The 26,576-nt window shown below is 41.3% G+C and overlaps 1 protein-coding gene across 4 annotated transcripts in view; it reads left to right on the top strand.

Annotated features, from left to right (window-relative positions):
• prdm5 (PR domain containing 5) overlaps positions 1 to 26,576 on the top strand; it is a 295,357-nt gene that overhangs the window by 80,064 nt on the left and 188,717 nt on the right. For 2 of the 4 annotated variants that reach the window (XM_048563403.1, XM_048563312.1), the window contains exons 8-9: positions 10,914 to 10,988; positions 11,923 to 12,002. In XM_048563403.1, the coding sequence (XP_048419360.1) occupies positions 10,914 to 10,988; positions 11,923 to 12,002 (155 nt within the window). The remainder of the gene's footprint in view (positions 1 to 10,913; positions 10,989 to 11,922; positions 12,003 to 26,576) is intronic. The other 2 variants (XM_048563583.1, XM_048563497.1) reach the window with 1 other exon arrangement.

Genomic DNA, 26,576 nt, shown 5'->3' with positions numbered 1-26,576 from the left:
CTCAGTGCCCTTGTCATGGAATCAAGGGGCAGGAAAGGCAGAAGAACCTTTGTGTTCACGTCAACAGTGCCATTTTTTAGAAAAAAGTCCCAATTGCACACCAATTCAGAGCATGTGAGCCAGGAACTGATCCTGGCACAGTGGTGCCTCACCATTATGGCACCCTGCTTAAGATGGTGGTCCCGGTGGGTGGTACACAGTGGAGGAGGACTATGCTTTTCCCTGCAGACCACTGCAGGAGATCACACCATTGGGCCAAGCCAGCCGGGAACCTGATGACACGCTGGCTCAGTGTTGTGTTCCATCACAGACAGGATGCTCAGCAGTGCAGGAAAAAGGTCAGTGAACTTCTGTGTTCTGCGAGGTTAAGTGCCTCATTGAAAGCTCTGATTGGCAGCGTGTTCATGGGTATCAGATTCCTCTCATCATGTGAAGAGTTGGGACTGGAAGATGTTGGAAGCCAACCTACGCAGTCAGCTTCATTGTGCAGTGCTGCGCTGCTCTTTCATTCACTCCAGTGCTAACCCATTCTTAATCTGCATATGCTTTCATTCCACTTAGACACCTCTTCTCTTATACAGGTACTAGCAGCACCCATCAAACCTTCACAAAGATGACCGCACACTCAGCTGTACCACTATCTGTGTAGAGAAACCCTCAGAAAATGTGTCAAAAATGTTTTTACCTCCTCACCAGCTCCAAGATTAGTCATAGGAAGCAAAGTGTGGGCACATCACTTACATGCCTCTGTATCTGGTCGAGGAAGAAACACTGCAGGCCTCTGAAACTCTGAAACTAGAGACTGGAAACCAGCTGAGCACCAGACAGAAGGTGCTCTCAATTGTCTTTCCCCATTAATACCTTCACCGTAATGCACAACCAGGCAAGGAACAGCAGTCAGGTTTGTGCAAGACACTCAGTAGATTAGATTCCCTATAGTGTGGAAATAGGCCCTTTGATCCAACAAGTCCACACCGCCCCTTGAAGCATCCCACCCAGACCCATCCCCCTTTAACCCACACACCCCTGAACACTACGGGCAATTTACCATGGCCAATCCACCTAACCTGCACAGCTTTGGACTGTGGGAGGAAACCGGAGCACCCAGAGGAAACCCACGCAGACATGGGGAGAATGTACAAACTCCACACAGTCGGACGAGGCTGGAATTGAACCCGTGTCCCTAGTGCTGTGAGGCTGCAATGCTAACCACTGAGCCACCGTGCCGCCCAGTATCAAATGGAGGAATTCACTGACATTTCCAATACCGTGCTGGTTTTGTCTCCATGGACAGGCTGACCACCACCATCAATGAGACCCTGGTCCAGCAACCTTGGAATGTGCTGAATACACGCCTAGACCTGCATTCCATTGCTTTAACCTTATGTGCTTGACCTCATAAATGAGATGAGGTGGTTGAGTCTTCCTCATTAAAAGATAGATCATTTTTTGAATGGTAAGGGACTTAAGGGTTACAGTGAGAGGGTGGGCAAGTGGAACTGAGGGCACAAAAAGATCAGCAATGATCTTATTGAATAGTAGAGCAAGCTCGAAGGGCCAGATGGCCTACTCCTGCTCCTTGCTCTTATCTACCTAAGAGTGAGCGACCCTTGTGCTCATCTCAGGAAGTTCCTAGCGCTCGATGTGACACAGAGGACGAGCAGCACAGATGACCCTTAGAAGCTTCTTTTCAGGAATTTTTGTAAGTGGCAAAACCCCCTGCCTGCCCATTGCCTGTGATTACAAAGCCTGTCGTAATTCAAGAGAAGCAGAGTGACCTTGCATCTGGGCAAGAGACTCAGCAGGCCTGGCCCTCCATAACAGGACACCAGCTGAATTGTTCTAGGTTGACACCGCTAACTACTTGCAGCCCAGCTACAGAAGTTAGGATTGCACTTGGACAAAGTGAGAAGCAGAAGAAGATGAAAGTTTACTGAGGGCACATAGAGGGCATGGTTGATGTAACATTGGCGAAGACCTGTCACTTTTGTAAATATATGTTCACTTGCACTCTTATCTAACCTCGTGTAATTTTTGCTGTCAGATCTGGTTACATGAGATCCTTGAACAGGTAACTTGAAGGGAATTTACGGAAGATAATAAGTTAATTGAAGGAACATTCACATCCATCCTAGTGAAGCCCTATGTTACACCTCACACAGTGTGGAGTAGAGGCTTCTCAATGACATGACTGTTGTGCCTCCATTGATGACACTGTTATGTGTGACATTATCCAGTGTACATCACATAGCCACACTGTTCCGACCTCATCAGGAATAGATTTCAGCCAGTAAGCCACGTAACAGCACCCTACCCTGGCATCTGCCCTATATCACAGGTCACGTCCTTGCATTTTACGTTTCAGTCTGAAAATCTGGCAGCTGTGAAGCATCTCTTCCAGTGTTAGCTATGGAATGTCTTTGGGAAATAGAAACTTCAGGTTCTGTTTTTAAGTGTTTTGCTCACATGGTAGTTGTTTTACTGACATGACCAGGAGAGAATTAGTATACAAAATGTGATGTTCCTGATTGCTTGAGGTCAAGTTTTGGAATGTGCGTTCTGAGACAATAAATATCCTGCTCAGAAAGAGCAACTTAAAGCCGGTCGGGTGAAGTTCCTAGATCAGTGGAAGCATGATTACTGCAATTGCTTCTAGCAGGGCCTCCAATACCGAGATGAAAAGAGCAGTAACTTTCTCTGGCCACTTTGAATGTGGTGTCAACCTTACTGTGTGGTTGATTTGATTGACAAAGTAAAAGTTTTGACCTTCATGTTCTTGAGTGACTAACAGATCCTGTCGTGATGTAAGAATTTCACGCTGTGCTTCATGTTCCCTTTGATGTTGCTGTCAGTGTGGCCCCGTGACCTTTTAGCTTCCCATCACGAGCCCATTTGTATTAGAATTAACATGTCCAATTGACCCCTAGAGCCCATGATATTGCATATTGCTATACTCTTGATGGCTCGTCACCCTTCCCGTATGGAGGCTAGAATGACCATGGCCTTTGAGAAATCCACCCTCCCTGAGCTCACAATCCCTTCCTCAATGAAGTTCCCTCTAAAATTAGCCCTTATCATTTTTCCCATTTTCAGTGACCCATGAGACCCATCCCCAGACTTGATTTCCATGGAACTCCTTGGATAATCCCCTGAGCATTTTTGACCGTGGATGCCCCAGACTTCCCTGGATTGACTTAGCAGGAAAGCTCTGACTGACTATGGCCCAGCCCCCAGACTAAAGTCACCATAATAACTCAACGGTTCTACCTGTAATTCCTGGACTGATTGTAGTTGACCTATAGGACCAACTGTAGCCCAGTTGCTGGATTGCAAACCACAGGTCATTGGACTCTAGTGCCACCAAATGGCAAGCTGACAATTGTCAGTCCCCTGGGCTAGAATAATATATAGCTTTTGACTTACTGTGGTGGTATCTTCGCTGTCTGTTGTTCCTTTACCTCACTAATGACTTCTTCAGTTTGAGTTTTGCAGATAACAATTTGTAGTGTGTTTGCTGTATAAATTGCTGGTGTATGCAGCAGGCATGACATTGATGTAGCACGGTCCAACATGGCAACGTGTCTTCCACCTTGACTGTTCAGTCCTCCCCATCGTGACAAGCTGCCTGCTTATCCCTCTGTGTTAAAAAGCATTGGAAGTCACTGAAGCTGGTAGTCTATAACTGTGCACCAAAACCCCTGTGTACTTAAATAAAAAATGCAATCTGAGCCACACAAAGTTTGACAGCCCATAAGTTAATATGTGATACGAAAGCAGTGTGAAGTAGACAGAGCTTCTAGTTAAGTGAAAGGTGAGTGAGTGCTAAGAAAACATACCAAGCAATCTAGCGGGCACATGCACTTTCAAGTCCCAAAGTAAAACGTTGTCAGGCTGAAGTGATGTGAGAGAGAGCAGGTAAGGTTGGTGACTTGCTGATGCCAACTTGTGTTGAGCAGGATGGTGGCTGTAGGGCATGCAGGGATGTTATGGTGAATAAACAAATGGATGATGGCCAGGCCAAACAGTCAGTGAGCTGCAACTACCTGGTTCCCATTCTGATTGGCATGTCAGGAATTTTTGCAGTCTTGTATCCTAGGAAAGGAGGAAGAATTGGAAATAATGCATGAATAAGGCAAACGGGGGTTCAATGAGGTGCTAATATAGAGAATAAAGGTAATAGTCACTCGTTGGCAAAATTCTGAAGTCATTATTTAAGGGCTTAAGGCAAAAATTGCAAAACATTTTTCAATATTGAGATTCTGATTTTTTTTTTCCTATGTGTCTGTATTTCCCCAACTTTCTTGTGAACACTCAGGCCTCTCCAGGGAGGAGGAATTTCTGTCCTTGATCATGTCAGTATGAAGATGCAAGGAGAAAAAAGTGCTTTTTAACTTCTGATTCTGGATTTTTTTCAAAGGTTGCTTTCTATGATGAGAAATGTTGTACTAAAAGTACAAATAATGTTTGTATTTAATTCCTACTCTGGTGTTCCTTATTTTGAATAATTAAATGGCCAACACTCTTCCTCCATACATGAGTAGGAAGCTTCAAAGAGAAAATGCATGGCTGGTCTTGACTTCACTGACCTAATTGAAATGTTTTTCATTCCTGTCAATAGAGTTCACTGCAATTCCCTAATAAACATGGTTTGCTCACTGGTATTGTTTTCTTAATGTTTAACAAGAATTCAGTATTTTTAAGAAATAACACAGTATTCAGGAGCATCTTTTTATAGCAGTTGATGTAAGTGAAATGGTGGAGTCCAGCACTTGCAGTAATTGTTGCATGTTTGATGTAAAGTGAGTAGGGGAGTATGAAATACATGCCCATTAGTTCTTGTACTTTAAGCAGGTCTTACCTCTTAGCAACATGTTCCTTCACTCCTTGAACCAACTAAGAACAGGAAGTGAAATACATCTGGTAACTGACCTACAACCTAAGATGTAATATCTCGGTATACCAAGAGTGTCATGATTAATGGCAGTGGCAGGACCAAGCTAATTTAAGCAATGGATATTATTACTAAATTGAGATTAAACAAAATATATATTCAATATTAATAGATTCCTAATTAAATCAAAGCATATATTCTGAGTGACATTGGAATGGTCTTTTCTTGTTGTAAGCGTTCCTTTTTGATTCATTGGTTTATGGAATTTCATCCATATGTTTGGCCAATGACTTACAGGAATTGAACAAGTAAATAGGAAAAACAAGCTGTATAGAAACAGCTTGTAAATGATCAGGTTTGTCTTTCTTTCAGATTTCTTTTAGTTGCTATTTTTTCAATTGTTTTTTATTTGTTGCGTTGATGTAAGATTAAAATGAAATACTGTATTTTTGCAGACTAAGCCACAGGATTCCAAAAGCAAATGTATTTGATTTAAAATTGGGTGGGTCGCTGACATTTTTTGTGGATGGTAATGAACTCTAAATTACACTAATATGATATACTTGATGTTTTACATTTGTTAATATTGTTGCTTGCCTGAAAATTGGATCTGCTGGACATAATTAATGAACAAAATATATTAATTATCCTAGTGAATCAAATGATATTTTTGCATTGCGCATAGCTAAACATTCTCTGCTGGTTAAATCTGAGAGCACGTCTAATCCAACTTGTGAGTAACAATACCGAGAACTATTAATGAAAACCTATTTTGCTGTGCGCGCGCTTTGCTTTTGGACTGAATCTTATGATATTTTGTGCGTCAGCTGGAGCAGCAGGGTTGCGCAGTGTTTAGTACTGCTGCCTCACAGCATGAGGGACCCAGGTTTGATTCCACCCTCGGGTGTTCGTGTGGAGTTTGCACATCTCACCTGTGTCTGCGAGGGTTTCCTCTGGGTGCTCCAGTTTCCTCCCACAGTCCAAAGATGTGCAGGTTAGTTGGATCGGCCATGCTAAATTGCCCATGGTGTCCAAGCATGCATTGGCTGGGTGGATTGGCCATGGGAATTGCAGGGTTTCAGGGATAGGGTACGGGGTGGATCTAGATGGCACGCTCTTCGGAGGGTCAGTGTGGACTTGTTGGGCTGAGTGGCCTGCTTTCACATTGTAGGGATTCTCTAATTCTACTTGAGATTTTTGTTTGGATCCTTGCCTCAGGACCCACCGAGATTTCTCATGTTACTTACTAAATACACCGCAATGTCCACCTAACACAACCCTGTGGCATCTTTAATGTTTGCTTCTGACCTCATTTTATCACATGGCATTCTAAGAACAATTGACTACTCATTGGAAAGCTGCCAAAAGACCAGCATCCCTTGCAACTATGCCAACTATATAAGGCCCCACATACCCAGATGAGCATTGACATTCTGGCATTGCCCGTTACTAGCAATGTAATGGCACTGCAGCCGTTAAGCTGCACTGCTCATTGTAAAATGGTGGGCATGGATGGCACCTCCTTGTAACTACAAGTCCATTCTCTCACCTTCATCATTGATCAAAGTAAGAGAATGCTTTGGGAAGTAATGCCTACAATATAACTAATTCACTGTCAATATAGAAACTATTACTGAGACAAATTGGGCGGCACAGTGGCTCAGTGGTTAGCATTGCTGCCTCACAGCACCAGGGACCCGGGTTTGATTCCATCCTCGGGTGACTGTCTGTGTGGAGTTTGCACATTCTCCCTGAGTCTGCATGGGTTTCCTCTGGGTGCTCTGGTTTCCTCCCACAGCCCAAAGCTGTGCGGGTTAGGTGGATTAGCCATGCTAAATTGCCCCATAGTGTTCAGGGATGTGTAGATTAGGGGGATGGTTCTGGGTGGGATGCTCTGAGGATCGGTGTGGACTTGTTGGATCAAAGGGCCTGTTTCCACACTGTAGGTATTCTGTGAATCAAATTTTGGTATTCTGTGAATCATGATTGAACAACCAGGTCCCTGGATCCATCCTGTCTGACGGGATTCACTGAGTCCTTGTAAATCTTTCCCCAATACCCAGTGGTTACCTGTATCTTGACATCGACTGGCAGAGGAGAGCACAGACAGGCAGACATGTCCAAAGTAAGCTTTTATTTGCAGCCAGCAAAAAGGAACACAAAGGAGATGAACCATAGGCTACAGTTCATATCCACAATGCAATCTAAATGTTGGCATCTTGGCCTTGACCATTCACGATGGTCTACTGCAGCCGGCTCTTATCGACTGGAACTGGGTGTCAGTGAGACCTTGTCAGGCTTATAGCACCTGATATAGCAGAACTCTGAAATGGACAAGAACAGCTAGCTTCTCCCCTGTGTCCTTGTCCTCTTCCTTAGAAGATTGCTCCACTTTTCCCAGTTCTTCAATATCCAATGCATCAACTCATTGCCTGTTGCAATTGGACAGAGCACAGCATGCTAAGATGTCTTGGCACATTCAGTCCGGATGGATTATATTGAGGGCTACCTCAGACCAATCCAAGCTGTGGAACCAGAACCCTCAGCAGCTCTGTTGTCTGCTCCACCAAGGCCTTGGGTGCAGCATGCTCACCAACTGGGTGAAAGTGCTGAATCAGCTAAGTAATCAACACTTTACATCAACTATCAGTGTCTGTCTGCTGTACTCCAAACCCTTTCCCATCCCAGACCTACTTCATTGATTCCACTTTCCAGTGCATTCATTAAAAATCTGGATTTAAGTGTTTAACAATGACCATGATCCATTGTTGATTGTTGGAAAAACAACATCTGATTCACTAATGTCCTTTAAGGAAGGAAAGTTCCAACATTACCTCTTCTGGATTACATGTGACTGCAAATCCACAGCAGTGGTTGACTCTTAACTGTCCCCTGGGCAATTAGGGATGCACAATAAATGTTGGCCTAGCCGGTGACGCCCTCATCCCATGAATTAGTAAAACAAAACTACATCGTTAAACACACATGACATTTGATGCAGTGAAAATTCCTTCATCCCACTGCAGCCTTGGAATTTTCACAAATGATGGGCCACAGTTGCTCATTGCTCACCTCCTTTTAACTTATGGCAGTTATTTACTGCATCACTAAGATGACAGTGTTAGTTTAACTCATACCAACAGCATGGTGCAAACTACTTTTGAGCAACATTTGAAGCCCAAACACATTTCCTCCCCATGCATTGCGTATGTGCGAAGGAATGTTTGGAACTGAAATTTAGCTGCAGTTTGCAAACTAATGTTTCATGTATTTGTCCCTTCAATGTCCTAGCTTTTAGCAAGTATCGATCCCACACTTTTGTCCATCAAACAGACACCAACTTGACCAAACTGGGCATTGACCCATCCATTTTTCTGTTGCATTTTGTATCGAAAGAAAGGCAAATGATGGCAGGCAATGCAGCATGACAAGCAGCCTGTCTGTATGTTGGTGCAAAAGAGCACGTTCATACAGGAATGTTGACAGCCTTTGGCTCTGGCTGAAGCACTTGTGCTAATAGACAAGGCATAGTAAGGCTAGGGATGGATACTGCGAGCATGTAGGTCGACACTAACTGGGTGAGTGCTATGAGAGTGAGTAGCCCTGAGAGACATCCTGGCAGCTGGGAGCTTGGCTCTGTGCGCAAAATGTCTCTGCAGCTTTTCAGTGCTATTTGCTGCTGCTCCCTGTAGTACAAGTCTGCAGTTTCTACAGAATTATCGATGTCTAGTTGTTTAGCACATCTGGTAAGATAAAGAACTGCATATTAATAAGGCAAGTTGTAAATTAGTAAGATTTTTAACAAGAAGTAATGCACCTTGTTTGGCATCTCACTGCTGCCTAGCAAGGAACAAAGCCTAAAAGATGAAACTAGATACTCCCAATATCATGATAGGTCTTGCTGGATTTCCTACCCCATTTTGCTGCAACCCATGTCTTGCAGACCCTTACAAAATTCTGCCCTTTATCTGTTTTGCTTCTCTATAAGTGGCAGAATTTTGCTTTTATTTTAAGATCGTATCAAGAGTTTGTGCCAAAAATGGGTTTGTTTTGAATGAAGAAACTAAGTTAATAAATACATTCATACTCAATCGAGCTCGCAGGACAATGACCAGTGGCTAGGTTCATACTTCATATGTGTTGGTTTGTGGACAGACAATTTTACTGTTTTTGGATAACAAGATTGAATCTATGAATGTGATTCTAGTGGCTTGAAGTGTTATTGAGTATTCATGACATGCTAATCAATGCAACACTGGTTCCCTTCGATTATCGCCAAGGAAACCTGCTAGAAAGCCTCTGAGAACTTCACAGCAAATGTTTAACCCACCGATGGGAAACTTAAACTTTTCCTGCTATTCTATTAAATTACTGTGTCTGCCTTTCTAAAAGCTTCAGGCAGTCCTGGAAAATTCTGCCTGTTGCTTTCATCCCTGTTATTCTGTTTGTTTTCAATATAACTCAAAAACTAACGGTTATTTCACACGGACTAGATACTCACACTAGCAACCACCCCAGTGCCCACAAAGAGTTGCATCAGCCACAACATATTACAGCAACCTGGAACTATGCAAAGCAGAACAGGAGCACCAATACTGAACCTTAAAAAGGAATGGATACCCAAAAAGCACAATCTGCCATTACCTCCAAGACACCACAACAGGAAGACACAACACGACCAGACTCTCAAATCACCTGACCATACATCAAGGACATATCAGAGATGACCACAAGCTTATTCAGACCCCTAAGTATCAGAGTAGCTCACAAACTGACAATCACCCAATGGCAGCTATTGATGAACAGAAAGAATCTCATACCCAAAACCAGCAAAACCTGCGTAATATACAAAATACCATGCAAGGACTGTGAGAAACACTCTATAGACCAAACTGGAAGAAAATTCTCAATACGGATACATGAACACCAATTAGCCACCAAGAGACATGACTAATTCTCATTTGTCTCACTACACACTGACAACGATGGATGCGAATTTGACTGGTACAACACATCCTTAACAGCACAAGCCAAACAGAGGCATGCCAGGGAATTCCTGGAGGCCTGGTATTCCAATTGGAACTCCTTCAACAAAGACATTGAATTAGACTCTGTGTACAAGCCACTGAGAACAGAAACGGAGCCAACCATCCCAGCAAACCAAGGCATATAAATAACAAGCGGGACAGAACACCAACGCTTCACCAGAAGGGCACTGATGATGTTACCTAGCAGGGTGATGACATGTTTGCAACCAAATTCACCAGCTCAGTGCGCATGTCGACAACCTCATTCAGACCCCGAGCTACAAATTGTCTCAAACACTTTAAAGAGATTTATTGTTTTCAAATTTTTTGTTACAACAAGGCTAGGAACGCATCAAGGTGGAGCTGCATAATTATAATGTCATTGAAATAACACAGCATGGTAGAGTATAAGCTTTACTGAATGCATTCTTTGCTTGCTGTTGGTTAGACTAGGTGGCTCATGGAGAAAGATCTGTGCTGTTTTCTTCCAGCTTATGATCCTATCATTTATTCATTAGAGTTTAAATAACCTATCTACACAATTCCAGGTTTTGTTGTGACTCTACTGAATCCTTTACGCAGTTAGTGCAATTTGTACTTTTCAAATGCTGCAAAATCTGCAAATAGATTATTTATTTGATTTGGAACTATCCACTGCTTTGATTGTATGCAGTTTCTCCCTTTAAGTGAAGTGACAATTTTTATTGCTGAATTAGATGCGGAGTCTGATAAAAGATTCCTTCCTCTGTGTATCGAAATAACTAAGCGACAGCAGTAAAATTCTACATTGACAATGGTGACATGCCTGGATGTGTTAACATTTACTTCTATTGTTAAGTTTATAATGATCCTGTCAGTCCATTTGAATGACGACATGTGAGCTGTGGGATTATTTTCAAAGTAATATAACTGAACAATCTCACTGCAGTATGTTTTGACTTGAGCAGCTTTACTGACATGTTTACTTTTAAAGAAGCTGCCAACTTTTATTACAGATATTTTTAATCAACCTGTTAAGGGACGTTACCTCTGGAGCACGTGGGGCTTGAACCCAACATTTTGGCCTGGAGGTAGGGACCATACAAGAGCCCTCAGACTTGCGTTGTAAATATTGTCAGGTATATTCTTTCAAGTATCACCAGACTATGCAGATATTTCGAAAAACTGAGGAAAGATAACAAGCCATTCTTCCAGAATTAGACCCAGGTGTATCTAGATTCTGACACAATGCTTCCTCTATAAGAAAGTCTAGAACTGGGTGAAGACATTAAAAATAGCTGGTCTCTGATTTAAGACAGAGATGAGGAGGACTTTACTCCCTCAGGGGGTCATTTGTGATTGGAAGATGTTCTAGAACCAACAGTGGAGGCTGGGTCATTGAATACATTTCAGACTAAATTGGAAACCATTATCAAAAAGGGACATGAGTCATGTTGTTGGGAGGGTGAGTAGTGGGCATGTAGGAAAACAGGTCATCATCAATTAGTTAAAATCTTATTGAAGGCCAGGGAGGGCTTGATGGGCAGAATGACCTACTCATATTCACATTTCTCATGATCTTCTTTCAGACCCAAGTTATAGGAATCTTCTGTGACAACATATACCATGCCCCTCATGCTTTTTTTGTTATAAAGCTACTCCCCAAAATGTCAGAACCCATCATTTCATCATTATACATGCTGACTAGCTTGCATGTGTTTCATGTAGTTTCTGTTTTTATTTCATATTTCCAACATCACCAGTTATACCTTTCTTTGTTTTATTCTAAACTTCTTCAGATGTCAGGTTTTAAAGATACTAGTGCTGGATCTAGCATGAAAACCTCAGGAATACTACACTTCCATTGAACGTTAAACTGTAGACATCCAGAGTGTATTAAGTGGTTTGGAGCTTTCACTATGCTGCCTTTGAGACATTAGATGGTCATGAGAGATGCTGTATAATTGCATGTCATTGGCTGTCTTCTTGATTTAAAATGTGATGGTATTTCTCTTCTGCCTACAGGAAACTCTCGGAGGAGACTGATGTGCTCTGTGTGCAATAAGAAGTGTTCTTCAGCTGCAACCCTACAGGAACATAGGAAGGTCAGGCATACAAGAGAATCCCTTTCGGTCTTCACAGCAGATTCTGTTTGCGTTAGAATACTAGTGTGGGCTATTTATTGGGGTTTAGCCATCCAGTAATTGAATGAATTAACTTTATTGAGTTAATTCTAACTAATGAAAAATTTTGAATATGAATTTAATTTGTTAATCCTTTAACTGATGGCTCTGGATAGGAGTGATGTAGCTGTTAAGACTGACACACTACCATTCTTTTCGTTCTTGCATATTGTATTTTGTTAATCGATTTTAAGTCTCAAAACACTATTAAGCAAATGTGAATGTATTTTCATTCTGCTGTTTTCAGACTGATGAGCAGAACTATGTTTAGGGTGGATGTCATTGAGGAGATCACGAAAGGTCAAAGCCATTGATCTTACAGTCTAGGGTTTGTTTTGCGAGGCGAACTGTCTGCTCTTGCTTTTCGAAAATGTCTCAGATACAGCTAATTTCTTCTGTTTCTTGATTCTTCACAAAGTGATATATTGCAGTAAAAATTTTGAGTGGTTTCCTTCTTTGAACTACCTTGGTGGTCAGACATACTTGGAAAAAAACAATTAGCAATTTTGGCAAAGCAACGTTGAATTAAAATAACATGCCTGTCAGCTAGTCAGATTTCACAATTTTAAAATGATATGATCGAATGACGAAAAGTGAAAAATAGATCATGGTGCAACAGGCAAAATTGACCACTGTGTGTACCTTAAGAGTCATGTGCTGCTATATATGTTGAAGCAGAAATGGTAATAAACACACTATATTGCAAGACACACTATGGCTATTCTTAGTATTGAGGATAACATGTTCATTTAGTTATAATTATTCCTTGTGTATCTCATTATTTTGTAAAAAGTTTGGAATATATAGCATAAGAGCAGTAACGTGAAAGTATAGAAAATAGGAATAGAAGCAGGCCATTTGGCCCTCCAAACATGCTTCACCAGTGATTGTGACTGACCATCCAAATCATTACCCAGTTCCCACTTGACCAGTGCAGTATGTTCCCAGAAAGCCATGAAATTTTGTGAATTCTTAGGTTTTTCAGAAAACTGAAAGAACAAAGTTTGCATAGGTTTATGAAACAATATCTGGAACATTTATAAACTGCATTAAACCATAGGGTATTTTCAAGTGATTCAGTGCTGTTAGTTTTTTTAACAATTATAGAATCCCACAAGGGGAAAAATGGCAATAGCATGGAGAAGGCTAACAAGGCAAACCAGACAAGGAATTACACTATGAATGGTAGGACCCTGGGAAGTACTGAAAATCATGGGGACCTTGGTGTGTATAACCACAGATCCCGCAAAGAAGCAGGACTGGTAAGTAAGCGAGTTAAAAAGGTGTATGTCTTCATTAACTGAGGTGTAGGAATCAAGAACAGTGAGGTTAAGGTAGAGCTGCATTAAACACTGGTTATGTAATATTTGGAGTAATGTATGCAGTTCAGGTCACCACATTGTAGTAAGGATGTGATTGCACTAAAGAAGATGTAGAGGAGATTACTTGAATGTTGCAAGGGCTAGAGGGTCTGAGATAAGAGGAAAGATTGTATATGGTTGGATTGTTTTCCTTGGATCAGTAAATGTTGAGAAGGGAGCTGTTAGAGGTATGTAAGATTATGAGTGGCATAGATAGGGTGAGAAGGAAGGATGGCTGTTTTTCTATTGGCTGAGAGCCAGTTACCAGGGGGGCACAGATTTAAAGTACAAGGTAGACAGCAAAGCAGAGAGTTGAGGGGAATGTTTTTTTATTCAGCGGGTGGTGGGAGTCTGGCACTCACTGCATGAAACAGTGTTTGAGCCAGAAACCCTTATAACAATGAAATAGTACTTAGATATTCATTTCCATTGCCATTGGCTCCAAGGCTATTGGCCAACAACCTGTAAATGGGATTGGTGCAGTCAGATCTTTGTGGGCTGGAGTGGACATGATGGCCAAAAGCACCCCTCTTGTGCGGTATATGTCTGTGGATCTATAAGAATCTTTTGACATTTAACTTAGGCCTGTCTCCTCTGATGACTGACCCTTCAGCCAGCAAAAACTCCTTATTTGCTGTAAGGCACTATATGTCTTTTAATTCGAGGATGACCACTCAGTTTTATGAGTCTCTGCTGCTGGACTTCATGTAATCGGCGCTGATATTTGACCAAGAGAGCCTTGAGGAAATGGAGCAGTGTTATCCCACAAAGTCATGGAATTCAAAGTTAGGACTTGATTCCTTTACTTTCCCACTCTGGCCATTTCTCTGCCTCATTGTTTAAAAAGTTGAGATTCAAAGTGTGGAATTTAAAACTGAAAGAACTGCAAATACTATAAATCAGAAACTAACTCAGCTCAGCAGGTCTGGCAGCATCTATGAAGAGAAATCACAATTAATGTTTCGGGTCCACTGACCCTTCCTCAGAACCATCTTCATAGATGCTGCCAGACCTGCTGAGTTTTTCCAGCAATTTCTGCATTTGTTTGTAAAAGCACTAACTTGGGAACAAACCACAATTGTAAATGATCTGCAGTGAACCCTCCCCTCTACCCTTCCCTTTTACATCTTGAGGAGCTCACAAAGTTCTATATCACTAAGATTGAGGCAATCAAACCACCATTTATACCAACACATCAGTTGTGAAACCAACGTGGCAACGGGTACCCTTTAAGCTATGCTGCTGTATCCTGTGGTGGAATCCATAAAGCACCATTGCTGGGTGAGTTGTAACATACCAGCAGAAAGAAACCATATTGAAAAGCTTTTTTTCCCTCGATTGGAGATTCCTTTGAGGATAGGTTAAGACGTCACTGTATCTGGATGATATCCTCAGCCACAGAAAGCTAGCAAATTTGCAGTGTGCCTATCTAGAATTTCCCTGATATGGAAAGGAGGAAATATTTTGATAGTTCCAACCCCATGATTTATTTCATTGCTGTATTTAGAGTAGGAGGCTCTTTTACCTGCCAAATTTGATTGATGAATCCATAGAATTTTGTTGTGAGCAAATATCTGCCAGCTATGAGAACTCAATGGAATACTGTCAGAACTGTAGCCTTTGTGGTTTCTTTCTGCTGGTATGTTACAACTCACCCAGCAATGGTGCTTTATGGATTCCACCACAGGATACAGCAGCATAGCTTCAAGGGTACCCGTTGCCACATTGGTTTCACAACTGATGTGTTGGTATAAATGGTGGTTTGATTGCCTCAATCTTAGTGATATAGAACTTTGTGAGCTCCACAAGTTGTAAAAGGGAAGGGTAGAGGGGAGGGTTCACTGCAGATCATTTACAATTGTGGTTTGTTCCCAAGTTAGTGCTTTTTCAAAATAATGTTCTTGTTTGTTTTTTTTTCCTGAAATGATACACCTATCCTGGCTGGTATGTGATATGCTGGTGTGTGAAGTAGCATATGGATTGTGTTTAGGGTATTCCATGTTGTTAATTTAGACTATGTTGCATTTCCCGTCTGTCCCATTTAACTCTGCAAACTGCGACCACTATTTTAAGGGTCTTGCCAGATCATGGTGCCCAGTGGCGTCTGAATTCCTCCCTGCATCTATCCCCTATCCGGGCTACAAAACCTGTGGAGTTGGTTGTATGCACTTTCAAGCTCTTGCCACTGTGTGTCACTCTTGGGCACCATCAGTTCTGAGAACAGCACAGTGAACCAGAAGCATTCCAGTAGTTAGTAAAGAGCTTCTGATCAAAATTACTTACCTCATTAAGCTTAGTTTTACCAATTACCAATTCAAAACTGACAAGTAAAAATGTCGTCTTCCTATTAAGTTCTAGACTGGGTGAATACAAAGGGTTAACTACAACGTCATGGAAGTTAAAGTTTTCTATCACAGATCTAGCTATAGGTATAGATGGTATACCAGGCCTGTGTAAGGATAAAGTTACCATGAAAGTTTTAAATGAAGTGCATGTGCAAGTGTACTGAGTTAAAGGTAAAACAGATGTATATCTTATTCTTTTCACCATTTAAAGAAGTGCTTTAACGAAATATGCAATGAACTGTTTAATGATCTGTTTATAGCTACTCCTGCCCAGAGATCTGGTGTTGTGTTATGCGACATGCCTCTGTACTGTACCATCCTGGCATATCCACTAATATATAGGTAACAGCTCTGTAACATTGTCATTCAAGTATACCTAGATCGACCTGCCATTCTGCTGCCCTCCACTTGGCCCTCTAGAACAGATCTCTAACTTTTAGGCTTGGATCAATTGGCTAAAATACTAAGTTCTCTGGATCCTACTCATTAGAGCTCATTTTGCTTCAGCAATCTCAAATACCTCTTCATTTAACATATAGTATATGAATGGGATTTGTAGCATTTGTCTCAGTGTCCACACTTCAAGGTCTTCTATTCCACAGATCTCTACTTCCTGCTCATGTTTCTGAGGCATACAGTAAAAGTGGATAGAATGTGGAGAGTGTTTGGTTTTTTTGAAGCTTGAGTTTGCATGTTAACACATCCATCATCTTCTGGCTATCTCTGTCCTTCCAACTTCTGCAACACAAACACAGTCCAGAGATATCACTGTACTCTGCCACTGATGTAATATGGTAGACTTACAAATTGAAATGACAAATGTTTTAAAAAATCAGTGCCCAATTTTAATGACATTTTATTATGTCAAATGCTCTATTGAAGACGATAGTTTCAAACTTGCTTTAAAAACTCACTTGAGAGCATTCAGATTTAAAGCAAGTTGTTATAGAAACTTTATTTTTGAAGACAAAGTTTTAAATAAGCAAACTGATTGAGATCGGGATCTTCACTAAAGCACTATAGATAAACAGAAAAGAACCTAAAGTTACAATCCTCTGACGCAAAGGAAATACATGTTGAACAAATGCAAATCTTTCTGAAGAAGGGTCCTGACCCGAAACGTCAACTTGCCTGTTCCTCTGATGCTGCCTGGCCTGAAGTGTTCCTCACTGTATTGTATCTGACTCCAGTATCTGCAGTTCTTGCTATCTCCAATTGCTGTAATGAGTGTTTCCCAGAGTGTGATCGGATGTAATTTCATGCATAAATGAACTAATGGATCCACATTAAAGACCTGCGCATGAAGTTGGAATATTTTAGACATTTGTTATCCTTTTGAAACAATATCAAACAATCAGCTTCTCCAGTCACTTTGGGGCAGATGTTTTAATAATTTCATTCTCATTGTGTGGTGGACCCTTTTTACTTATACATCACTAAATGCTGGTAATTCACAGCTTAAAATTGATGTCATATGGTCTTATTTCTAAATGGTGTTGCAGAAAAATTATGCACATGAAGGTTTATTATTGTTTAAATTAGTACTGCACCCAGCAAAATCTGGGTATTATTATTTATCAAGATAAATGAAACAAAGAACTGTGGATGCTGGAGATCTGAAGCAAACGAATTGTTGGAGGAACTTAGCAGGTCTGGCAGCATCTGTGGAGAGAAGACAGAGGTAACGTTTCAAGTCCTATTCTGAAGAAGGGCCACTGGACTTGAAAGGTTAACTGTCTTCTCTCTGCCAATGCTGCCACACCTATTGGATATCAAATGACTTTCTGCATTAGAAGTGAGTCAATGCTGGGGCTGTTTAAAAGCTTACATTCCTGCTGCATTTAATGCAGACAGTACGAGATTGGTGAAATCTCTTGTTTAAACGCCAGTTGTTTGAAGATAGTAAGATCACAAACTAAGTGTTGGTTGACAGCAAGATATATCCTAGCAAGTTAATGAACTTGAAGATACAATAATCCTTAGGAATCATGTATTTAGTTTATGAATGCCTAAACAAGGATTGAATTACTGATTCAAAGTCAGCTATTTGATATCATCTAAACATTATTTTTATTTTCTTAATGTTAAGCAACATAGGGAAAGAACAGCAAAGAGAATAGTGACGTAACAGTAGAAAGGAGATTCTGTTATGCAATATATTAGAATACTATAGTTATACCAACTCTGTTCCAAGTGAAAAGAAATCATATATTAAGGCAATGTGGTAATGGTTGATAATGCAGCTCATTATTTATTTTTGGTATTGTAGTGTTGCTGCTCATGCATTGATTTTTTTTGTGTTCATTAGAGTGAGGTGTTGAGGGACTTGAGCAATGGAACATTTTCTTTTCAGGGATGCGCTGCCACACAACAAAATTCAACATCAAACATGGTGCCATTAATGTAGAATAAATTCTCTTTGATCTGGACAGCATTAATTTCTTTTTCTTTGAACTCAAGTCATTATTGGGGAAATGATCAATTGTTCATTTTTATTCAGTAGGCTGGTTTGAAGCCCACTCTATATATCCATTTCATGTAGAAACATGAGAACCAGCAGAAAGAGGAGTCATTCATAATCATCAGTTTGAATTATATTTGAATCAATCTGTCCAAGCTGAAGTGCCAGTGGCTAACCCATTATCCTGCACTACACTAACTGCTACTATTTCACATTCAGTGGTAGCTGTGGTGTGGTGTCTGAGATGCTGTTGATATTCAGCAGAGAAATTTGAAAAATATACTCTTGAACTAGCTTTTTCACATTAGTAGCTTTAAAATTTTCGATTATTGTCCTGCGTTGGTTGCTTTTTATATGATTTGAATAAAGGCTCATAGCCTGAGAACAATGATCAGATTTATCTCTTTCCACATAATAATGGCGATAAGATCCCTCAGTATTATGGAGTTGGACAGTTTTGCCGGTAAATAAAATTTGCTCCAAAAGGAGCTCCTAAGAAAAACTGAGCAGCTTCAACATTTTAGGCAGCACACTGCATGTTAGAGGAATGCAGGTGAAAGAGATGGTTATCCATGATGGAGGATGGAAACATGGGCAGGATCTTCCTTGATTGGTCAGGCTGTTATGTTTGTCATAGGTTGCTACATGTTTACATCCCTGCTGCTCATTGGTCACTTGTACATAGAACATAGAACATAGAACAATACAGCGCAGAACAGGGCCTTCGGCCCTCGATATTGCACCGACCTGTGATCTAATCTAAGCTCCTCCCCCTACACTATCCCATCAGCATCCATATGCTTATCCAAGGACTGTTTCAATGCCCCTAATGTGGCTGAGTTAACTACATTGGCAGGCAGGGCTTTCCACACCCTTCCCACTCTCTGAGTAAAGAACCTGCCTCTGACATCTGTCTTAAATCTATCACTCCTCAATTTGTAGCTATGCCCTCTTGTACAAGCTGAAGTCATCATCCTCGGAAAAAGACTCTCACTGTCCACCCTATCTAATCCTCTGATCATCTTGTATGTCTCTATTAAATCCCCTCTTAGCCTCCATCTCTCCAATGAGAACAGACCCAAGTCCCTCAGCCTTTCTTCATAGGGCCTGCGCTCCAGACCAGGCAACATCCTGGTAAATCTCCTCTGCACCTTTTCCAATGCTTCCACATCCTTCCTGTAAAGGGGCGACCCGAATGGATGAGTCCTTGTGCAAGGCTAGCTAGATGTGACTGATGAGAAGGCTGCTGTCTTTGAGCGCTGTGCGATATTTATAAATAACCCTGATCTCTTGACAGCTCTAGGACGTAAATGCAGATTGTCAACTGTAAAGTACTGTTCCATTTAATTGTCAATATGGACAAACTAAATCATACTTATGTTGTATTTTCCAATCTGAAATAGTTATCCATGCAGTAGTGCCCATTTGCAATGGAAGAGTTATGTTTTGAACAATGTTTGGAGTTCTTTGCTGGGTTTCAAAACTGCTGGGATGATGCAAGAGCTATAGCGCAAGGTAACTTTGCATTAAGCAGAGAGAATGTTATTACTGAAACAAAAACAGAAATTGCTGGAAAACCTCAGCAGGTCTGGCAGCATCCGTGGAGTGAAATCAGAGTTACCATTTTGGGTCCAGTGACCCTACTTCAGAAGAACGGTTCTGAGGGGATTCAGAAGAAGGGTCATTGGACCCGAAACATTAACACTGACTTCTTTCCAGGTGCTGCAAGACTTGTTGAGATTTTCCAGCAATTTCTGTTTTTGTTTCAGATTTTAGTCAGCATCTGCAGTTCTTTCTGTTTTTTGTTATGCGGTGAATATTATTTCTCGTAGCTTGCCCTGCAATCAAAGACTTTCGTAAAGCTATTTAATTTAAATCTAAACTTTTATTCAAAACTTTAACTTTTACTGCAGATGTGCCTTTGAAATACAATTTGTCACATTTTTCATGGGATATCTTTGAGAAACACTTGTACAGGTAGAAAGCCACTCTTAGCCATCTAACCCATTATTTTTAATTAAACCAGAAAAAATAGGTAATGGTGGCATAGTACTAGATCAGAATCAATAAATGTGGATCTGGAAAAACACACCAGGTCAGACAGCATCTGAGTATCAGGAAAGTCAATGTTTCGGGACAAAACCTTCGTCAGGACGGGGGAGGGAGAGGGGAGCCCAGAAATAAATAGAGGGATGGGATGGGGCTGAGGAAAGGTAGATGGGATGGTGATAGGTGGATGTAAGCAGGGGTTATTGTGATTGGTTAGTGGAAAGGGTGGAGTGGTTGGGTGAGTAGGAAAATGGACAGGTTAGGTCAGGTCATGGAGATAGGACATGGGATACGGCCAGGGGTGGTGGGACGTTGAAGGTGCTGAAGTTAATATTCAGGCCATTGGGCTGTAAGCTCCTAAGGCAAAGTATCAGGTGTTGTTCCTCCAATTTACATTTGGCCTCACTCTGACAGTGGAGGAGGCCAAAGATGGACATGTCACCAGGAGAGTAGGAGAAATTAAGCTGGATAGCAACAGGAAGGTCAGATCGGTTGCTGCATGCAGGGCACAGATGCTGTGCAAACTGATCCTCCAGCCTGCATTTGGTCTCCACCTGCAAATGCCTGGGCAGTAGGTTTCACCAAGTGTTTCACTTTGGCAAGCTGCAGGGCACTATCACCTATGCTGGCATTGCACTTAACAAACCACATTGTAACACCATAGAGATCATCAGTGCAAAAGGTTTCATTTTGGCCATTCACTTTTTGCCTTATTTAAAGGCTTCCCTGCATGTGAAAGCCCTGCAGTAACAACAATGAGATGCTCTGATATGGTGAGCTTTGTGGAAGGAGAAGCAATGCCTTACAGTAGGGATGTAAGATGGAAATGTCTGAAGTGAGGTTGGTGAGTGAATTGGTGCTGAAAGATTGCGTGGGAATGGAATCTGGTTTGTGAAATGCTTGTTGATAGCTATAGTGCTGTTATGTTGATGGGAAGAGCAGCTCCAGAAGACAAAGACTTGGCTGGCTGCATGGCCAGGGTTACAAGATGGCACTGCTGCCAGGGATCATGGTGTCCAATCTGGCATATTTGGGCAGTGATGAGCACTTCCTGCTACAGTGAGCCAGAGAATTGGTCTCACAGCAGATAAGAGGTGTGCTGTAGGGCAACCAGGGTAGTTAATGAGGCCGGTTTGGGATGATGGTGCAAGAAAACCCTTTGGGCCTCACTGAGAAAAAGCCTCCATCAACTCAACTAAATGACAAGATTATGCCCTGTTGCTTAAAAATTGTGTACAGACTTGCTGATCAGCTAAGAAGCAGTGTTGCCTGAGTAACAGCTTGAGTAGATTAAGATGTGAAGTAACTGGTAGGCGCGAGACCTCTCAAATGGGGTGTCAGTTAGTGACAGCTAATGAAGATATTTTGGAGGCGGCATGAGGTGATACTTTTTGTCTTTGAGGTGGGAAATATCCCAAATAGTATCATGGACATAAATCTAACTCATTTGCTTTTTCCATGTTCATTTTTTCGTGATTATGCCTTTGTTTCCCTCCTCTCCCTCATGTCTGGGCTTCTTTCAGCAAAAGGCATTGGTCTTCATCTCCATGGCAACCAAGATCTGAGTTTTATCCAATTTCGACATGAGCTTTGTTTCTGAGTTGATGGTTGACTTTGCTGGTCTTTCCCTATGCTCCTCTGGCCCCCTGATGCCAGGGGATGCTGACACCATTCATATCTTGGGATCTGACTGTTGATTTGCCCTGCCATCTCTGTGACTCAAGAGTAAGCCATTCCTAAATGCCTAGTCTCCCTTCACTTGACCTACTCTCTCATGAGGCATGGTAATACGTTAGTGGCAATGATGACTGGCTCGCCGTTTGCCAGCCTTCAACTGTTCTGAATCCGTCAGCTACTAAAAGCTGCGGAGGGGTATGTGGGATTGAAGTTAGTCTGAAGGGAGGTTTGGCTTGATAAGCAATGGGAGGTAACAGCAAAGGTAGCATATTAGATAGACTTCTTATCAGTAAAAAGGCCATGAGCTCTGTGTCGTTTTGAGTCATTGTGTAAACAATTTGAGCAGGCGCCAACAGATCTTTTCCCCCCAACAAAAATAATATTGAGATAGTTTGACATTTGAGCACTGAGCCTTATAATGGTATGACTGCATTACACAGCACAGATTTTCATCCATGTGTCTATATTAGAAGCAATGATTTTAACTTGAAGAGCTTTTGGTCTTAATAAGCAACAGTCATGCTGTCAAATGTTTATTAATTTGCATAAAAAGTTGTGGCAGCAGATTTTGTTTTTGTAACTTTCTGCATTGTCTTACTTGTTGAAGACATATCTTCTGGTACGCAATCTGATTTTCATCATTCCCAGTAAAATGGACTAAGAAAGAAGCACAAAATATCCATTAGCCGTTTCTTCATGATGGACTTTATTTATACTTAAATCATATAAGGACGTTTAAAGAATTAATTATTTATTCCTTTGCCAAAATTTCTCAGCCCTGTATCTCTTCTGTTTTAATTACTACCTAATGCTAGAGAGATTTAGGGGCGACAATGACCAACTGGTATTATTGCTGGACTGTTAATCCGGAGACCCGGATAATGTTCTGGGGACCTGGGTTCGAATCCCACCATGGCAGATGGTGATAACAAAGTGTGAAGCTGGATGAACACCGCAGGCCAAGCAGCATCTCAGGAGCACAAAAGCTGATGTTTCGGGCCTAGCCCCTTCATCGGAGAGGGTTCTAAAATAAATAGGGAGAGAGGGGGAGGCGGACTGAAGATGGATAGAGGAGAAGACAGGTGGAAAGGAGAGTGTAGGTGGGGAGGTAGGGAGGGGATAGGTCAGTCTGGGGAGGACAGACAGGTCAAGGAGGCGGGATGAAGTTGGTAGGTGGGAAATGGAGGTGTGGCTTGAGGTGGGAGGAGGGGATAGGTGAGAGGAAGAACAGGTTAGGGAGGCGGGGACGAAATGGGCTGATTTTGTGATGCACTGGGGGGAGGGGACGAGCTGGGCTGGTTTTGGGTGCAGTGGGGAAGGGAGAGATTTTGAAGCTTGTGAAGTCCACATTGATACCATTGGGCTGCAGGTTTCCCAAGCGGAATATGAGTTGCTGTTCCTGCAACCTTCGGGTGGCATCATCGTGGCACTGCAGGAGACCCATGATGGACATGTCGTCTGAGGAACGGGAGAGGGAGTTAAAATGGTTCGCGACTGGGAGGTGTAGTTGTTTATTGCGAACCGCACGGAGGTGTTCTGCAAAGTGGTCCCCAAGCCTCTGCTTGGTTTCCCCAATGTAGAGGAAGCCACACCGGGTACAGTGGATGCAGTACACTACATTGGCAGATGTGCAGATGAACAGCTGCTTAATATGGAAAGTCAGGTGAACATCTGCTTAGATGGTGAAATTTGAATTCGATAAATATCTGGAATTCAGAGTCTAATGATGACTGTGAATTCATTGTTGATTGTTGGGGGAAAAGCCCATCTGGTTTACTAATATCCTTTAGAGAAGGAAACTATCATCCTTACCTGGTCTGGCCTGCATGTGACTCCAGACCCACAGTGATGTGCCCAATGGGTAAGTTGGGATGAGTAGTAAATGCTGCCTAACCAGTGATGCCCTTATCCCGTGAATGAATAAAAAAGAAAATTAGGTGTAGATGTAAGTCTAACTCTATCTCATTCAAAATGTTGCCTCTGTTATGATTCCAACTGATGTTATTAATGGACAAGTCAGATTTTTAGCCCGATGGGTCATATTTTGAAATTGCTTTGATTTAAACAAAGTAGCATCTCACTGAAACATAATGCTTGATTTTGCTTTGACAATGAAACAAAATTTATTAGTAAACTAGATAAAAATAAAATAGAATAAACTAAACCATCAACTGGGAAATTCAAAAATTTTAAAACACACAGGAAAAGTAGAATCCCATTAATCCCTAAACTCTTCTTTTGTAAATTGAAAAGAATCAGAACAACGTTTGTTCAGTACACATCAGACCATTCATATAATACTTTCACCATAGCTGCTGTATCTAACACCTCAATAGGTTTAAATCACATGTAAATTCAACTTCTGTATTGAAACTGCAGACATCACCTTCGTGGAGTTACCATACACTTGCTTCAATGTACTCACTTTCAGTAACCTCTTCAGGTTCCTTTATACCAGCATTTCTGGTCTGAAAGTAACAAAACTCTTTACTGTATGTTAACATAGTTCACTACATATCCTTTCCTTCTCAGAAGCATGGGTCTATACAGCCATGCTATCCAAAACAATTATGCTCCAAACTCAAAGTAAAACTAGAATCAAAAGCCCCTCTCCAAGCTAAGCTCAGAGAAGAAGATGCAAAAGTTCCTAACAATCCACAAGACCATAGCATTTACTTCGCTGGGTCACAAAATAATCTAAATTAAACAAAATATCTATTAGTGGTGCACATGAACTCAATCACAGTAAAGTTAGGCCTCAACTAACTGCTTTAAAATAAATCACCATGGGTACATAATATTTTGACTTCATACACACAGAAAACATACTTGTTAGTAACTCAAGAACCAGAAACACAAGTTTACAATAAATATTAAATTAAACATTAAATATATTTGTATTCTTGTAATAAGTGCATACACATATGCATAAAATTATCACAATTTACATCTCATCTGTGACTGGAGGAATCAAGAGATTTGCTCCTCAGTATTTGTATGTTATAACTATTGCAAAATAGTTTTAGAAAGAGTGATTATTTCACTACCATGTTCAAGGAATTGTGTGTCTGCATTTCATGTGTAGAATGTACTCAATATTTCTCATATTAAATTTGCACTGGACACAAAATAATTGCCAATATTATCTCTTATGTAAGGAGTGAAGATCCTCATTATGAAGGATGGCTGTTCATTTTCTAGGTTTGATGTATAAATCTGATAACAATGAAGTACAACGCATCATAACAGTTTAAAATATTAACACAGGAATGGTTCACTCACCCCTAAGTTTCCACTTATTAGAAACTTTTGTGAATTGATATATGCAATGCATTTGAAATGTATAACCCTAGAAGTGTTGTTCCATTTATGGTACATACTGTAATTATGTGGATTTAATGAAAAGTTGGTGGCTCAGTGTTTAGCACTGCTGCCCCACAGGGTTCAATTCCACCCTTGGGTAGCTGTCCATGTGGAGTTCATACATTCTCTCTGTATCTGCAAGCGTTTCCTCTGGGTGCTCCAGTTTCTTCCCATAGCCCAAAGATATACAGGTTAGGTGGATTGGCTGTGCTAAATTGCCCATGGTGTTCAGGGAAGTGTAAATTTGGCGGATTAGACATGGGAAATGCCGGGCTACAGGGGAAAGGGTAGGAGAATGGGTCTTCGGAGGGGCGGTGTGGACTGGTTGGGACTAATGGCCTGTTTCCACACTGCAGGGATTCTATGATTCTATGGTAAGGCCAGTTAAAAATATTGCCAGTTATTGGAGGTTTAATATCATACTGAAAATATCAATTAGTTTTATTTGAAATATAGAAAAATGTTTATGTTCTAGTTGAATTAAAATCAGAACTTTGTCTTTTTCATTAAGGAGGCAATGCTGGGTAAGCTAATGGGGCTAAAGGTAGACATGTCTCCTGGCCCTGATGAAATGCATCCCAGGGTACTAAAAGAGGTGATGAGGGAAGTAGCAAACGCACTAGTAATTATGTACCAAAATTCACTGGACTCTGAGGTGGTTCCTACAGATTGGAAAACAGCCAATGTGACGCCACTGTTTAAAAAAGGAAGTAGACAAAAAGCAGGTAACTATAGGCCAGTTAGTTTAACTTCAGTAGTGGAGAAAATGCTTGAATCTATCATTAAGGAAGAAATAGCAAGACATCTGGATATAAATTGTCCCATTGGGAACACCCAGCATGGGTTCATGAAGGGTAGGTCATGTTTAATTAATTTGGTGGAAATCTTTGAGGACATTACTTGCATGGTGGACAGTGAGGAACCTGTGGAAGTAGTGTATCTGGATTTCCAGAGGCATTTGACAAGATGCCACAACAAAGGCTGCTACATAAGATAAAGTTGCACGGTATTACAGGTAATGTATTGGCATGGATAGGGGATTGGTTGACTAGTAGAAAGCAAAGAGTAGGGGTAAATGGGTGTTTTTCTGGTTGGCAGTCGGTGGCTAGTGGTGTGCGTCAGGGATTAGTGTTGGGACCGCAATTGTTTACAATTTACATAGATGATTTGGAGTTGGGCACTCAGTGTGGTGTGTCAAAATTTGCAGATGACACTAAGATGAGTGGAAGAGCAAAGTGTG

This window comes from Stegostoma tigrinum, chromosome 1 (genome assembly GCF_030684315.1).
Source record: "Stegostoma tigrinum isolate sSteTig4 chromosome 1, sSteTig4.hap1, whole genome shotgun sequence".
In the NCBI taxonomy this organism is placed as follows: domain Eukaryota; kingdom Metazoa; phylum Chordata; class Chondrichthyes; order Orectolobiformes; family Stegostomatidae; genus Stegostoma; species Stegostoma tigrinum.
The sequence above is the reverse complement of the archived record's forward strand: the minus strand, read 5'-3'. Positions and strand labels throughout refer to the sequence as shown.